Source organism: Mesoplodon bidens (genome assembly GCF_964165515.1).
Source record: "Mesoplodon bidens genome assembly, chromosome: 12".
Lineage (NCBI taxonomy): Eukaryota > Metazoa > Chordata > Mammalia > Artiodactyla > Ziphiidae > Mesoplodon > Mesoplodon bidens.
This window is the reverse complement of record NC_138168.1, coordinates 60,934,205-60,952,638: the sequence shown is the minus strand read 5'-3', so window position 1 is coordinate 60,952,638 and position 18,434 is coordinate 60,934,205. Positions and strand designations below refer to the sequence as shown.

Below are 18,434 nucleotides of genomic sequence, written 5' to 3'. Positions count from 1 at the left end.
TTGTGATACTGCAGTTAGACCCTGTGGACACTTCTCCCTGGCCAGGTAGCAGAACATTAGGCTTATTCATTAGAAGGCCATAGTGGTGGAAAGACATTTCTGTTCTGGGTTCTGGTTCTTCATTACTATTGCCATCATTATTATTTAATTATTTAGCATGGGAGCCCAGAGGCCCAGAAAGAATTCCAGCTATGCCATCAGGCCACTCTCTCCCCTAGGCTGCTTAGGTCTGCACACAAGTTTTGACCACAACAGGCTGCTTCTAAGTAGCTCCAGCATACCCATATCCTCCAGCAACGATGGGTAGCATCTATAGACAAACACTTGCCCACAAACTCTGGCAAGTTTTGTGTATTATTATTATTGTTTGTGTTTTACCACCAGCAGGCTATGCATTGCTGTGGTAGCCACATTCTTTTCAACTATGTCTGAACCTAAGCCTTGTTGGGAGTGGAGGGCAGTGGGGTGCCTTCCCCTAGCCCTTGGTTCCTTCACTGTCCACCACCCCTCACCCTGGAAGTAGTAGCTACTCTTTTGTACCTACTACTTCAGGACATTTTATATCCCTCTTTTATCCTTTTACCGGTTAACAATTCTTTATATTCTACTTTCCCTGTTTAAACAACTAGTGTGGTTTCTGTCTCCCAAGTGAGTACCACCTGTCTCTGTGTCTGAGTTTGCCACCATACAGGCTTTGTACTTAGTCTATGACCTCTTTTTTTTGGTGAGTTTCTATTAATTATCCTTCTCAGATCTACAGCTCTGTGGCATACTCATATGCAAAACAACTTGCCAAATTTCCAGATCCAAGTCTGGCTGGATCTCATTTTGCATTTCTCACACTGTCATTGCTCAGCTTAATTCTTATACCCACTACTACTAGGGCTATTCCTGCTTCTGCTCCTGCCAGCAGTTTACTTATGGGACAACACTTTCCAGGATGTGATGTCCAATCACCAGCTTTCCATCTATTATCTCTTCCCTGTTGAAATGTTTGGTGAAATATTTCCCCAGATTCTGATATTAAAATATCACCTGGCCTTACTTTTGGTGTCTTTCTGGTTCAGTATTTTTCTGTCTTCATTGCTATCCAGTAAAAAGGCCTGCAGTAGGGGATGCTCCTAAAAGGTATTTTAAACTCAAAGATCTAAAACGTGATTATTTATTATACTACAAACATGGCCATAGTTTCCAAAGCATAGAACAAACAATTGCCATCCCCCCAAGTAACTCATCCTTATAGAACATCAGATGTAGAATGAGAATTCAAAATAAGGATGACTGACTTATTCCTTTAAATAATTTTTCCTTGACTCATTTAAACAAAACTGACCATAATCAGAAAGAGAAAATTATATGTTATGGAAACTATAATCATGTAATAACTTTAAAAATTGTTTTATGAGATAGAGATACTTAACTAAAATAGATGTCTTAGACTTTATTAACTAAAATAACTGTATTTAGACTTTAACTAAAATATGAAATGTCTGCTACAAATTTATTATTATAAAACAAAGGCATTAATTCTTAAAGACTAGTCAACAGTACAGATAGACATTGGGACCTTTCCAAATCAGGGAGTTTATTCAGGAAGTTATAGTAGAGAATAAAAGAGACCATTAACCATATGTTTAGAGAGTACTATAGCCAACATGAAACGTAAATCATAATTAGATGTAATGTTTGCTTAGTAATAGAGGATTTATGCACTATTCCCCTGCTAGTGAAAGATGGCAGGCTTTGTATTCTAGTTCAATAAAAGCTCAGATGATGTGTGTGCTCACACCTCAGCAGAGAAATTATCCATGACACAAAGAAACAAAAGCTATAAATCTCAAATCACTGTTCATTTAGATTATAATCATCCAAGATTTTTAAATAGTAGGATTCATGCTTATAAATATTTGTGGGGGATGTATGAATTTTTTTGTAATTATTCAGAATGATGAAGTGTCTAGCTATTCAGAAATTTAGATTTTTAACAGTGGTTCAAAGTAATCAAAATATTTCGATCTACTTCAGTCAACATAATGTTTATTCAATGATCAGTAAATATAATGGTATCAAACATACAAATGCTTAAAAAAAAAAAAACTTGGTCTACATTCTATCCTGATTTACATCCTGAACATTAAGAATCAGCTTCAATTTCAGGAGTTTCATTAGAGTTTGGCCATATCATAGGATTTTGTAGATAACATGGAACCCTCTTAAGTTTATGTACAACTTATTCATGAGTCAAGCGATGGGGCAGATGCTTGGATTTGAGGTTGAAAATGCAAAATGTCAGTCACAGAAACTTAAAACATTGTTCATACTCATCAAAAATCTTTGGCACTCTTGAGAAATTTTTGTTTTGTTTCCAAAAAAATGTATCTCTATGGACCTTCAAACTTAATAGTGCTATTGACAATAGAAAAATGAGCATCCTGTCCAGTTTTTAATTTAATCACATGTCTAACTGAAGTCATGTGTCTGCGCTTCCTTGAACAGTCACCAATACTCTTGTTTTCCTCTAGATCAGTGTATTCTAGACGAATGTATTCAGATATTTTATCAAATATGTAATAATGGTTACAGTCTACATGTGTGCTAACTCAGTAGAAAATAATAGTTTACATCTCTATAGAGTACTACCATGGAGTCAAACAGGCCACACTTGTTCATTATGTTCCAGTATTTCTCAGTCCAATGTGATCAACTGGAATGACTCTCACTAACATCAAAAATGCCCTTATTTATTGCTCTTAAATTTAATGGACACAGTTCAGCCCTAATCTTACTTGAACTTTGTGTTGCACTAGGCACTAAAGAATATTCCTTCTTTTTAAACAGTCTCTTAGTTTTTAGAGCACTTGCATGGTTTATCTCCTCTCTTTTAATCCGTTAAACTACAAAACTAAAAACAAAACACATACACAAATAAAAACCAAGAAATAACTGTTTTCAAACATTGGATAACAGGAAGCGAAGGACTGTGATTTTTGAGAGAAGGAAAACAAATGAGTTAGAACATAAAGGCAGTCTAATCTGCAACCCAAAGAGGGGAAAACCAAATAAAGCCCAAAACTATAGCTGAATTGAGAAACAGCGTAGAGTTTGGAGAAGCTGAGGCAATTAGAATTTATGGAAGACAAGTAGAATATGTGTCCAAAAAGAAGGAAGTTAGAGAGAAAATTCCAGAGATATGCAGAAGGGTTCCCTTGAGTCATTGGCTAAGTACTGATCTGTGCATGCATGGAATGAAATTCTACATGGTTGGAGAAAAAAATAATTGGAAAGCCTGAGGCTGAAAAATTCCTAGGGTGCACAGAAAGCTTGGAATAATTCATATTCCCAATAGCCAGAGTGAACAGATAGTAATGCACTGGGTAGTGTTCTCAGTGTATTTGGCCCCTTAGTAGTAGGGTTAAGTGATTCCTAGATTAAAGGCTGCTCTGGACCTTCCTCAGTAAAATTTAAAAGCAAGCATCAAAAGGATTCAAGTGATCAGTGAGTAACTAACCTGATAGCCAGGATAAGTTCAACTCTCTTTAAAGGAATACAACAAATCTAATGTGCAACAATGAAAAAATGTACAACATCTGGCATCCAAATAAAAATCACCAGTCACGCAAAGAAGCAAGAAAGTATAGTTCATAATCAGGAAAAAAAATCAACCAGTAAGCATGATCTTGAAATAAAACAAATGATAGAATTAGCAGAAAACTACCTTACAAAAACCAATATTTATAAATATTATAAATAAATATTCTCAAGGATAAATGAAAAATGTGAATATAAGGAGGAGAGAAATGAAAGATATAAAGAGATCCACAAGGAAATTTAAAGATGAAAGATACATATTTGAAATGAAAAAAGACTAGCAACTGGATTAACAACAGATTAGATACTACAGAAGAAAAAAAAATCAGTCAATTTGAACACCTAACAATAGATACTAACAAAAATGAAGAATATAGAAAAAAGAAGAATGAAAGAATAAACAGAATTTCAGTGAGCTGTGGGAAAATATCAAGTGGTCCAACACATACATAATGAGTTCCAGAAGGAGACAATGGGGATGAAAAACAAACAAACAAAAATTTAAAGATATAATGGCTGGAAAATTTCCAACTTTGATTAAGTCTTCAATACCACAGATCCAAGTCCAACTAACCCCCTGAGAAATGAATATAAGGTGACTACAAAAAAAAAAAAGACAACATAATCAAATTGCTGAAAACAGGATTTAGGATTATATACTCTGAAACAATAACTTTGAAAAATGAAGGAAAAATAGAGACTTCTTGGTAACAAAAATTGAAAGAATCATTGTCAGCAGACCTGAAATACTAGAAATAATAATAATAATAATTAATAATAATAATAATAGAAATTTGGATGTACCCAAAGTAATAAAGAGCACTGGAATTGATATTTATATAGAAAAACAGAAAATAAGTTTTTTCTCCTTTTGAAAAAATAATTGATTATTTAAATCAAAATCATGAGATTATATTGTGGGATATATAATATATAGAAGTAAAATATATGACAAAAATAGCATAAAGATAAGAAAGAAAATTAGAGGTTTACCCTTGCAAGTTTCTTATGTTAAATGTAAAGTGGTAAAACATTATTTTAAGGTACATTATGAAAAGTTAAAGATGTATATCCCTAGACAAAGACAAAAATATAAAATAAATAAGTAGAGCTAAGAAGTCAAAGTGAATATAAAATGTAATTATAAAAAATTACTCAGTCCAAAGTGAGGTAGAAAAAGAAGAAAAATGAAGGTAAGAGCAGATAGGGCAAATATAAAGCAAATAACAAAATGTAGACTTAACCCATTCAGACTGATAATTACATTAAGTGGAAATGATTTAAATACTTGAATTAAGAGACTGAAGCATTAAGATAAGATAAACAACAGATTTAGATATATGCTACCTAAAAGAAACACATTAAACTATTTTTAAAAAGAGATGGAATAAATGATAATGTTTAAAAATGTATACGACCACAAAAACACCAATCAGAAGAAAGACAGAATAGCTATATGAATATCAGAAAAAAGTACACTTCAGAACAAGGAACATTATCATGGATAAACAGGGATGCTTCATAATGATAAAGGCATCAACTTTTCAAAAAGATAGATTCATCTTAAATGAGCATACACCTAACATCACTGCTACAAAATACATGAATCAAAACCCGAGAGAACTGAAAGAAGAAATAGATCACACGTATAGCTCAACACCCTCAGTTATTGAGAAAACATGCAGACATAAAAACATTAAAGATAAGTGACTTTTATAGAAGATTTTATCCAACGATGCCAGAACATAATACACCTTGTTTTCAAGGACACATGTTAATCAAAATGGATACGATTCTGAGACAAAAAAGAAACCTCTATATATCCAAAAGGACTAAAAAATACAAATTATGTTTTCAGACCAATACAGAACTAGATGACAATAACAGAAAGAGATATTGAAAACTCCCAAATATTTGCAAATTAAAGAACATACTTTTAAATAATCATTGGATTAAAAATAAAACAAGAATATGTGTGTGTATGTATATATATATATATATATATATATATATATACATATATATATATATATGTATATATATATATATATATATATATATATATATATATATATATATATTGCGGTATGCGGGCCTCTCACTGTTGTGGCCTCTCCCGTTGCGGAGCACAGGCTCAGCGGCCATGGCTCATAGGCCCAGCCGCTCCACAGCATATGGGATCCTCCCAGACCGGGGCATGAACCCGTGTCCCCTGCATCGACAGGCGGACTCTCAACCACTGTGCCACCAGGGAAGCCCAGTAAGAATATTTTAAACAATGAAAATTGAGACACAGCATATCATAATGTATGGGATACAATTAAAGTAGTGCCTGGAAGGAAATTTATAATATGAAGTGCTTATATTAGTAAAAAAGAAAGATCTCAAATCAATAATCTAAATTTTCACCTTAAGAAACATGAAACACAAGGGCAAATTAACTTCAAAGTAAGAAAAAAAAAGTGATGTTAAAATAAACCTTTGAAAATATTCCTCCATTCACTTCATTTAATATGTTATCAAATTTATTGTTTTAAGTTGTTCAGATTATTCCCATATTATTCTTTAAATGTCTATAGGATCTATAGTTATGTCCCCTTCTTTATTCATGATTTTATTTGTTTCTTCTCTCTTTTGTTCTTGATCAATCTTCTTAGAGTATTGTCAACTTTATTAATCTTTCCAAAGAATCAGTTTTGGGCTTCACTGACTTTTTTCTAGAGTATTTTTGTTTTCTATTTCATTGATTATGTAAACTCTTCAGGAATTATGTAATGGGAATACTTCCCAATCTATTTCATGAGGCTAGCAGTACCCCAATACCAAAACTGGAAAACAACACTACAAAAAATATAAACCAATATTCCTTATGAATATAGATCCAAAAACCATTTACAAAATGCTAGCAAACATAATCTAAAATAATTCTAAAAGAATAATCCCCCATGATCAAGCAGGGTTTATCTGAGGATTACAAAATTGGATCAACATTTGAAAATCAATCAATATGATTCACCATATTAACAGCTTAAAAAGAAAAATCATATGATCGTCTCAATAGCTGCAGAAATTCATTTGACAAAATTGAACACACATTACTGATAAAAGTTCTTAGCAACCTAGGAACATGAGAGACATCCTAAAACTGATAAAGAGCATCTATAAGTAAAATATAGCTAACATCATTCTTAATTATGTTTTAATTATAAAAGACTGAATGCTTTCTACTTAACATAAGGAATGAGGCAAAGATGTTTGCTCCAACTTCTTCTAGTCAACAATTTACTGCAGTAGGTCAAGAAAATGAAATAAAACTTATATGGATTGGAGAGGAAGAAGTAAAACTCAATTTGCAGATGACACTATTGTCTAGATAAAAAATCCTAATGAATCTACCAAAAAGCAAATAAAACTAATAAGCTTAGGAAGATTGCAGTATAGAAGGTCAATGTATAAAAATAATTGTATTTTTCTATTCTAGTAACAAACAATTAGAAACTGAAATGGAACAAATAATAGCATTTGCATCAAAAGTATGAAATACAACAGTAAATTTAATAATGCATGTGCAAGTCTTGCACACCAAAACCTATAAAACATTGTCGAGGAAAATGATAAATACTTAACTAAATGGAAAGTTATGCCATGTTCATACACTGGAAGATCTGATGTTCTTAAAATGTCAATTTTTCCCAAATTGACCTGTAGATTTAACATAATCCCAATGAAATCTTAGCAGGCTTTTTAGAAAGAAATTGGCAAGCTGAGTTGTCAATTTATATGGAAATGCAAAGGATTCAATGTAACCAAATGGTATGGGAAATGATGAACAAGGGTGGAGATCTTATACCACCTAATTTCATTCCTTGCTAGAAAGCTACAGTAATCAAGACAATGTACTGTCAGCATAAGGATAGACATAAATCAATTAAACAGAATAGAGTCCAGAAGTGTGTGAACGCATATATAGTCAGTTTATTTTGACAAAGGAATCAAAGTAATTCAATGGGGAAAATAAGATAGCCTTTTCAACAACTGGTGTTGGAAAAATTGGACATCCAGAAAAATAGTGAATTTTGACCTTTACTTCATACCGTATATAAAAATTAATATTGAAATTTTTTGAAAATTAAAATTAAAAAATTAAAATTTTATTGAAAATTAAAAATGGATCCAAATTTAAGACATAAAACTGCAAAACTTCTTGAAGAAAACACAGGAGAGATACTTTAGACCTTTAAGAAATATAAATTTACTTCCTAGATGGACCATAAAAAGCATGAACCATGAAAGAAAAATAACTAATTTTTATAAAAATTAAAGATATTTAGAGGAATTGAAAAGCAAGTCATATACTAGGAGAAAACAGTTGCAGAACTAGATGTATTAAAGGGCTAGTATCCTGAATATATAAAGACCTCTTTCAACTTATTACTAAGTAAACAAACAACCCCAAATAAAAATAGGCAAAAGATTTAAATAGGCACCCAGAAGATATATAACTGACAAATAAACAAAATTATTCCTAATATCATTGAAAAAAAAAAGAAATGCAAATATATGAATACACACCCAACTGAATGCTTAAAATAAAAAAAAAGACTTATCTTGAGTACGGGCAGGGATGTGGAGTGTTCTTGTGAAGAGGAATGAAATTGTGTCTACACACTTGCTTTTGCCATTTATACACTAATGGTCACAGCAAAATTATTCATAATAGGACCAAACTGGAAATGACCCAAGTCATAGCATAACAGACAATGAAAAATTATTAAACAATTAAAAAGAACTACTGATAAAATATAACAGATGGATGAATTACAAAAGCATTATACTAAGTAGAGGAAGCCAAACTAAAAATAATCCCCCAAAACAAACAAAAAAACCCTCCAAACAGCAACATGGAATATGACTCTATTTATGTGTTTGTAGAAATGGCAAAACTATAGTGATAGAATGAAAAGAGTAGTTTCCTGGTGCTGGTTGGGGGCGGGGGGGAGGGGAAGTAGACTGCAATGGAGCACAAGGGTTGGTTATACAACTGTAATCATTGATCCAAACTCATCACTTTAAATAGGTGAATTGTATTTTATTTAATTAAAGTCTCACAAAAAGCTGACAAAAAACCCCGAACTCATCACCTTTCCTTTTTGAACTTGCATCTCCTCCTATAATCCCTCTAGCAGTAAATGATACGATCACCTGTTGCAAAGCAAAACCTGGCAGGCATCCCTACACCTTCTCTTTCTCACCCCCCAAATACATGAGTTCAGCAGGCCATAACAGTCTAGGAATTCTATAACTTATCTTGCCGCCTAAATGCTGGTGGATAATTGACTGGGGCCAAACCTCTGTCAACTCTCACCAACATTTCTGCAAAGGCCTTACAAGCAGCCTTCTACCCTGAAGCTGTATAGATTTCTCTAAATGTGAGTCTGGTCACACCACTTTCTATGGTCCACTCATGGAAAAAAAAAATGGGTAGTTTTGTAAGCTAAAAGTTGTTTATATGACTCTTCAGAATCCTCTCACTTATTTCCTGAAAACTGACATCTAGGTATAAGTTGGGGGAAATTCTTATGGATTTTTGGCAAATTCTTTTAATTCGTTCTTAATTTCCTTGTACTTTGCAGATATATTCATTGTGCGTAGGTATCAAGTTATAGATGTTTCTGGTTTTATTTTAGAATTTTTGGTTCTTTTTCCTCCTTTTTTTTGTAAGTATCATGGATGAAGCTGCATAAATGTATATTTACTTTATCATCTTTCCCACAAGTAAAATGTAAGATACTGATCAATACCTGCAAGCATGTTATAGTGATAGATCTGTATTGTTTTGTAATATAATATTGACTTTTGAAATGCCAGACTACTGAGGTCTACCAAAATAGAAATCCTTAAAAGACATTATGAGATGAAATAAATCAATTCACTCACCTTACAACCAGTGGTAATGCTGTGGCCCCAGGTATTAGGTACACATTTAGAACATTTCTCTCCAATGGTATTGGGTGGGCAAATGCATCGACCAGTTTTTGGGTCACAATTATTACCCAGATGGGAACAGTCACAAGCTTCACAGGTGAAAGGATAAAAAAGAAAAAAATAATTTGATATAAAGTGTTTGTGTTGGTTTTTTTTTGCGATTTGTGTTGTCTTATTTGGTTAAAGATCCTCGAAAATAACTCACCTCATTCATCTTTTATATTATAGTACAGTGTATTTCAGAGGCGTTGTTCAATAAATATATACTGAATTCCATTTAACAATTTTAAATGGTAAAACATTTTTGCTTTTCGATTAAGGATAAAAAGAACCGATGTATCAGATTCCCTGTTAACTGTATTCCCTTATATCTAGATACTATCAAGGTTACAATTCTGTTTCTATATTTAAGTTCATAACTAATGTTTCTGTGCTATATAGATTAATATTTCCTTCCTCTTGATGACTCAGATTTGCAATAAAAACAATAAGCTTAATAAGCTTCCTAAATTCAGTATATCGTACATTTAATTAAAATAACATCAGGATATTTCAGCTTTGCAAATATTTTTAAATAGTTGAACTACAGAAATACATTTACATATAAAAATATTTTTTGAGTTTCATTTACCACCTGCATTACTTCTTTTCAATGGATTTTTCATTTTCCTAGCTATGACACGATATATGAAGAGTGCAAACATCCCTATCCATTGCACTTTCTCAAAGAATGCAAAAATAAGATCTGACGGAAAAAAAAAAAAGATTTGAGAAGATCTTCAAAGCCATTCAAGACAAGGAGTGCATGTCACTTATTAGCTATAGTTGACTCAGTTGCTGAGTATACTTTAGTGCAGCATTTCAGATCAAAAAAGTGAAAGAGAAAAATACCATCAAATACTCAGATTCAAATAGAAGACTAATGTTATGAGAAATCTTTAATTAGTTATATGATGATTAAATCTTTTTAAAAATACATTTAATTTATTTGATTAAGTTCGCTTTTCAAGGGATCACAATTATCATTGCTCACAGCATTCTATCCCACTGTGAAAAATGTTTAGCACGATGCTTGACATAAATGTTAGCTGTTGTTTTTATTATTGTTGTTGTTGCTAATTTTAAGCCAAAGGATTTACTTTATATATACCCTTTATTAAGAAGAAAAATATTTCACATTATGTTTAAACTTATGTGCTAAAGAATGCCTTGGGACAGTTACAATCTACTCGCAAGTAGAAATTCTCTAAGTAGTTCTTCAATGGAAGCACAACACTGAATAGGAAGACTTGAGTAATGAGCTAGTTTTCCCTACCAAAACAGAATGTTTATCACAGTTGATAATACTAATGAACAAAAATGATAATGATGATGATGATGATGATCACTTACATAGGCACTTTTAGTGACAGGCATTACTCTGAATCTTTTATAGCCATTAACTCAACTAGTTCTTACAAAACCCCAGTGAGGTAGATACTATTATTTTCCTGACTTAATAGATGAATTTTGCAGAGGGACAGTGAGGCCAGGTCACTCAGTCAAGGTCATATAACTAGTTGCTGGTGGAGTCACTAAACAAATCCAAGCTCTTTGGTGAGAGTCATGCTCTCAACCATAATGCTACCCTGCCTGTCCTGTGCTATATTTTTTTCTGTTCTGCTTCTCCGGGTTCGAATGCTACTAAGTTTGCATTTCTAAAATGTTATCACTGTCTCATAATTTAAAATAATTTTTTTGGTATTTATAATTTCTGGTAGTGGATATATTTGAATGTGTAGTACTTTTTCATCAATTCAGATTCAGTGAAAATGCTAGTGACAGTTGTGTTTATAAAGAGCAGAGTATATTTTAAAATGCAGCTCTATAAATTTTTTAGTATATACAGATATGGCTTAGAGTTCATACATAGATTCTTAGAGGATCTGTAATTATAATATTCAGAATAACTTATAATGGCTGAATTTATGATAAAACCTGTATACATCAGAAGTGGTTGAGAATATCTGAAAGTTATTGGCTTTTAAAAGAATTTTAAATATTATTCCTGCCACTTCTCACATAAATTTGCTACAGTAGTCAATAACAGTATCTTAAAATCTTGCCATGTATTTATCATGATGCTGTGAGTACCATCAATGTTGCATCAGTGAGTTTAGTAAACAAGGGTAATATTCAACCTAGTGATTGTTGGAAGAGGGGTCAATTCCAACTTAGTGGCATAAAATTAAGGCAAATGTTCAATCTTTACTTTCATCTGTAGTGTGCTAATTCCTATTTTCTTCATTCAGGATTTGTAGGAAGGCTGTGGCCAGACACAGGAGAACACTGCTTGAGGGAGCCATGGTTAGAAAACCTGGCTTGCAATTTCTCAGGAACTGACAAATATCTAGAGCCAATCTATTTCTCTCTCAGACATCACAGTTTTCAAGGCACCAGGAAGTAGATGAAAACATTTTTTTTTGTACCAGAGAAAGATATTAACTTCCCTGATCCTTGTACCAATTTTGCAATAGGAAGAGAAAAAGTTGAACTGTATTAGCCTGCGAGTAATGTTTAAACTAAGGTAACATTGGCACCAGAAAAATTGAACATCTGATTTTCAAGCTGCAGTAGCCTTTGAGTGACTGGCTGAATAGAGGTCACAGAAGGGGAGGGAGACAGCAGAATTGGGACCTGCTGATGGATTTTTATTGCAAGCACAGTTATTTATAGGGCAGTGTTTCAAACTGCAATGTATTTCATCTAATTTATTTAAGATATATATATATATGTTAGGTTAAATATTATTTGCATTATATATCAATACTTGCTTGTTGTCAAAGTGTATTTCCCTTAACTTTTAGGAATCTTGTAGAACCAACTGTTACAGATGCTTAAACACCAAAAGCAGATAATGAATGCATGGAGCTTAGTCTCATTTACAGACCTGTGCATCCTCCTTCTTGAAAGTTGAAATAGCCGTGGGCACAGCGATCACATTTCTTTCCTGTTACTCCAGGCTGGCACCAACATTGACCATTCTCTTCACAGTCAAATGATTTAGACCCAAAGGAATTGCAGTTGCAGGGAATACATCCCCTTGCTGATTGGAGGCCAAAGGTTTCAGGCTGGCATAGAAGAGGAAAGAGAAAAATTACATTTAAATCAATTAATTCACAATGGCACAAGATGCACGGTAAGATCGGGTGGGAAAAGAGGAGCCTGGGGTTATCCAGGTTCTTCAGTGATGTTATGACAACTGGGCTGTCATTTAATCTAATGGACCTTTTCTACAATGTCCAAGAGAAAAGTTCAATTACTATGAAATTCTATCGAGATTATTGGAAGAATTAAGGCACTATTATTGTCTGTTATATTTTCACCAGGGTTTCCCTACACCTCTCAAGATTCTAATGGAAATGTGGAAGTAAGCAAGGGTGGCATTTCTATTTAATTAAAAATTTTTCTTGTTTCATTCCTAATAATCTGAATTGATTATTTTCAGATCTTATTAAGTCCTTTTACTTGGTAAAAATATTTTCAATATTATTGGTCAGCAGCCTAAAGTTAAAATAAATCTTTTTTTCTCTCTTATATTTGATGTAATTTTTGTCATATATCCATAAATACTTCTAATCATCACTATAGGGCTCACATTATAAATATAACTCTTAGGTTATGCCTATACTGACAAAATAAGTGGTTTGACTGGTATCTAGTTTGTTGGGTTTCATTCTAACAATCAAAACTGATTTGTGAGATCACATATCAAAGTACCAGATTAGGTAGAAAAAGGGAAACTTTCATCCTCTGATGAGTGATTCATATGCATATCTCTTATATATTTATAACAAATAACCTTTCATGGTCAAGCATTACTAGCTTTGGCTGACTTTCTGGAAATACATGTTATCATACCTAGAGTGACTATGTTAGAAAATGCTGATGGATTAAAAATCACTCCTACCAGAAAAATGAAAAGCACATATCCTACTTAAAGTATGTCAGGGCTTTCCTTTAAATAGAAGTTTGTCACATTATTATGATATTTTTATCTGGAAAATTAGTCTCAGTAATTACTTCTTTGTAAAACTAATTCCTATTTTGGAAAATTAGAGTTAATAATTACTTCTTGGAAAAAATAAATCTTGCTCTTTAATGTGAGCCACCCAAAGAGAAATGAAGACGACTTATTATGTATTTTTGCCATTATTATTAACAATATTAAAAATAAGTCCTAGAAAACAAAATCACACTGAAAATTAGTCTCTTAAAATGACCGTTGCTAAGAATAGTTTTGTTTTTTAAATCTAAAATGGGTTATGTTTGATAATCATTTTAATCTTTATATTTCCTGCTGACTTTATTTTTATTTCTAGTTCTATTTCAGCTTTCACTATATAATTAAAGAAGGAAGTATGCATCACTACTAACAAATGACCTAACACTTGATTTTGAAGTTAAATTCAGTTATAAGAAAAAATGAAAACATATACTATTTTTATTCATAAAAAGCAATTCAATGTATCCTTCTAATATGTAATCAGAAATTAAGAAAATGGTTAAAGTACAAGCATGTCCATTACAATATTATTTATCATAGTGAGTAACTGTAGAGGCACTTAAATGTTCAACATTAGAGAAAAAGTTGAATAAATTAAATTGTGATACATTCATGTCATGAAATATATCCAATCATTAAAATCCTGTTTTGAAGCAGTTTTAATGATATGAATATATGTAGAATGTAGCATTAAGTAAAATTTATAAAGCAGAATACAAAATTATATACACACTATAATTCTAATTACATATCCATAAAGATACACATCCCATTCAGACACACACTAATAGAAACATATATACATAGAAATAAAAGACTAGAACATTACATATTAAAATTTTAAAAAGTTGTACTTCGCATTTGTCCTTATTTCCTGAATTTTCTTGACTTAGAATGTGAATTGTAGAGATAGTACTTTACATTCATCTTTATTTCCTAAGTTTGTTTTACTTAGCATATCTATCTATCTATCTTTAATGGATAAATCAATAAAATATTAAATAAACTTTCAAATCATTAGTTATTTTAAAAATTCCAAAGTTGATTGTATGAAGAAATATATCAGAAGTAATGTCCCTATCATACTTTTCTAATATTTAACTAATGTAATTTTAAAGCCTAGGTTATACCAAAACAAATACTACCAAATTTCAGTAATAAAATTTTAATAAATTGGTGATCAAAAATTTATTTCACAGACCAGGGAAAACCTTGTAGTAAACAACTTTAAGGAACAAATATTCGTAGTCAGTAATTGAGATTAATGAGGTAAAACATATATGGAAGAAAGTGCCTGCCCAATCTCAGCGGGGAGTTTGATGAGCTCCCATAAATTATTCTCATTTGGGGTAATAATAAAAACTATCACTTACGTATTGTGCTTGCTATGTGCCAAGCACTGTTCTAAAGCCCTTTAAAAATATGAATTCATTCAAAATCTCAAGGCAATCCTGGAAGATAGTTATTAGCATCAACTTTTTACAGAGTGGTGAAACTGAGGCATAGAAAGATCAAGTAATTTGGTTACCAGCTAACCAATTGTGGAGTCAGCCAAATCAACCAGACTGGCTTCAGAGTCTGTGCTCTTAACTCTCACACATACTGCCTCAAAGGAAAAATGGTCTCAGGACAAAACACCACTCCATCATACGTCAGTGCTGTAGGATATGTAGGAAAAGGGCATGTATCAGGGTTAAAATTCTGCTAAATTTATATTTTGGAGACATACTGATCAGTTATTGTCCTTTTCTTTCACTTTAAATGTATGCACTTATTTCGGAAAAACATAATCTCTTTTAAAGATTTCTTCATTTAATAACAATAGTAATAATAACAGTAATAATACCTAACATTTACTGAGAACTCTTCAGATGTGTGTCTTATGCACTCTTCTCATGACACATGGAAACAGCCAGGGAGGGGCCTGGATAGATCTCCCTTCAAGAGAGCCTGCAGTGGGAGTGTCACCGATTGACAAGCCCCAGCTTCCACTCTTGGATCTAGTGGAGAAGCTCACAGCAAGTCACACTTCTCCAAGTCAATGACTGGTACACTGAAGTACTAGAATCTTCCTGCCCAATCCAAGATTCCTCCAGTGGGCAAATTTTGCTGGGGCACTCCCTACTGGCCAGGCTAAGAATTTGAGATTTGGGCAGAATGCACCCAATGAGACTTTCCTACTCAATATTTCTTTCCCTCCCTCCTTTCACATGGTCAGACCTGCATTTCAGTAGAAGGCTCCCTGCATACTGCTCTCTCTTCCATCATCCTTCACTGGAGTTTCCCCCAGTAAATCTCTTGGCATTTGCTCCTTGGAGGATCTGAGCCAACACAAACTCTATGAAGTAGGTCCTACTATAGATGAAAAAGCTGAATTACAGAAAGATTTAAGAGACTCTTTTACAGTTTACAGGCAGTGTTGGAGTTAGGATTTGATCTGAGGCAGTCTGATATCAAAAGTAGTTTTTTAAAAATGTCAATAAAGAAATAAAATCATAAATTTGTTCTTCTTCCTCCCGGCCTTCCTCCTTCTCCTCCACCCTCCTCCTTCTCCATCTCCTTTTTCTATCCCCTACCCTTAGTTCTCCTGAGCTCTGATTCTACACTGGAAAGTCCTGTTTCCTGGTATTTTGCAACGTGGCCTTGGACCTATTCTTCCCTCTCCCTTCCTAACTTCGTTCCTCCCAACATTTGTTTTGTTTTGCCTTGTGAGAAGGGGGACCAAACTTTTGTAGTAGAAGACATGCTAACTTACTTTATGTATGCTGTACATTTATAGTGTGTGAAAGTGCATTTCTTGTGTTTGTTGTATATGTGAACAAAATTGTAATGTGGGAATGTAACAAAATCATTAATTATGATGAAAGGTCAGCCAAATGTCAGATCAATGGGCTAGATTTTCTTGGCTAGATCTCACTTTCTTTGCAAGATTTCCCTTCATTTATTCATTCGTGTGTTCCCTTCATTTGCTCCAAATGATGCCCGAGGTTCCTTCCCCTTCTAAGACTATAGGTTCCTACTGATCAATTTTCCTTTGTTTTCTACATATCCATGATCAATTGAAACTTTTATGAACATATGAACTTGAATAGGCTTTAAAAAAGATATTGATAGCTATTTTTAAAAGACAAGATTTCAATCAGGAATTGTCTAGTTTTCGCATTTGCAATTTGCACACTTAGCAACCGTTATTTGGTAAAATGGCACCAGAGCAGATCAGCAGCAGCACATGGAACACAACATGCTGAGGCACGAGCCATGCAGCGCCTCTGGGATTACCGGAGCTGGGGGCCGATAGGCTCCCCGAGGACATCCGCTGGAGCTGCTGACGCCCCACCTCTGGGGAGACCCCAGCACGGGCTGCGCTCTCTGTGGCTGCTCCTTCTGTCGGTGCACCTGCCTGCTGAGGTTGCATCGTTTCCCTATGAAGCCTGATTTACAGACACATCTTCCTATGATATCACACTGTGGTGTCACAGAGCCAATGGGATTGCAGCCACAGGACACACAGAATCGCTTCTCTGGGTCCCACCACATAGTGGGCTTTAAAAGCCAACAGAAAAATAAAACAAAGACAACAAAAAAAGAGCATATCATGTTATTCAAGAGATAGAGGCAAATGATATTTCCAAACTTCCTACAGACGGCCGGTTTGACACCGGAGAAATGCTTGGTTCTGCTTAACAGTGTTTATCACCAAAAAATTACATATATATGTGAAAGAGATAGTGCAAATCCATGTCCTCTTATGGAGGAATCTCAGGTGCTCACCATACTGAAGGCAGGGCAATACGTGCAGGAACAGAGGGCAACATATTTTGATTTTTGTTTCATTTTAGCAAAATGGTATCTAAAAAATATTTTGATTTACTTCTCTACTGAAAACTTTTGTTGAGTAGAGTGCTCACTGGAACTTCTAATTGATGGAACTAGTACAAAGTGTTTGATAAAAGCAAAGGGTGTGACACTTTTTTTTTATGCCAAAAACATAAAAGCAAAAGAAAGAATACATGACTCGCCATAGACTGGGATTAAATTTGTATGTTGTTTCAGAAGCAACTGAATTCCAGTAAATATTACACAAATTCACTACCAAGGAAATGTAGGTTGAGGGTCAAATGCTAGTGTATGGTAAATTTTGTTCTATTTTGAAAAAAACATTTCAATGATCACAGTAATTTTATATGTACAATGAGATATTCCTGAACTTGTCTTTCAATATGCTCAGGAGTAGGTCAGTGAAAGCCAATGAGAAGTTTGAAGGAAGAAGTAATCATGGTCAGCTCCTACTTCTTACCTTACATTCATCACACTGCCGCCCCTGCACGTTAGGTTTGCATTCACACTGTCCCGTCTGAGCATGGCAAACCTCAGAGAAGGAGCCATTGGCATTACAGTGGCAAGCTGCAAAGAGAAGAGAGATCTGTGATTGGGAAAAATGTTCTAATAGTCTTAATAGGTTTGTTAAATAGTAATATCCCCCAGGTGGTAACACTGGCCACGAAGTTTTAGAATAGAATGTTTTCTGATTGCTAGGGGTTCTGCTAAGCATTATATTATTTGATGTTTACATCCACTCTATAAGCTGTAGAGATATTTATGTAAAGCAACAGCACAGTTCCTGGCACATTCATATGCTGTGAAAATACTAATGTCACCATTACTATTCAAATTCTGAGAATGAAGACACTGAATTTCCACGTAGCCATAACTCAAACAATGCCACGTGATTAGTAGGTGATACAGTTGACTTCAGGTAAAATGTTCTTTCCATCAGTCCTCCAGCTGTTTTGCTTCTTCATAGATACACTGGGGT

General features: G+C 33.6%; 1 protein-coding gene across 1 annotated transcript in view; it reads right to left on the bottom strand.

The window, feature by feature from the left end:
* Nucleotides 1-18,434, bottom strand: part of LAMA2 (laminin subunit alpha 2) — a 611,700-nt gene that overhangs the window by 195,645 nt on the left and 397,621 nt on the right. The window contains exons 20-22 of the mRNA XM_081251375.1: nucleotides 17,916-18,022; nucleotides 12,503-12,683; nucleotides 9,526-9,662 (exon numbers count right to left, since the gene is read on the bottom strand). Of these exons, the coding sequence (XP_081107501.1) occupies nucleotides 9,526-9,662; nucleotides 12,503-12,683; nucleotides 17,916-18,022 (425 nt within the window). The remainder of the gene's footprint in view (nucleotides 1-9,525; nucleotides 9,663-12,502; nucleotides 12,684-17,915; nucleotides 18,023-18,434) is intronic.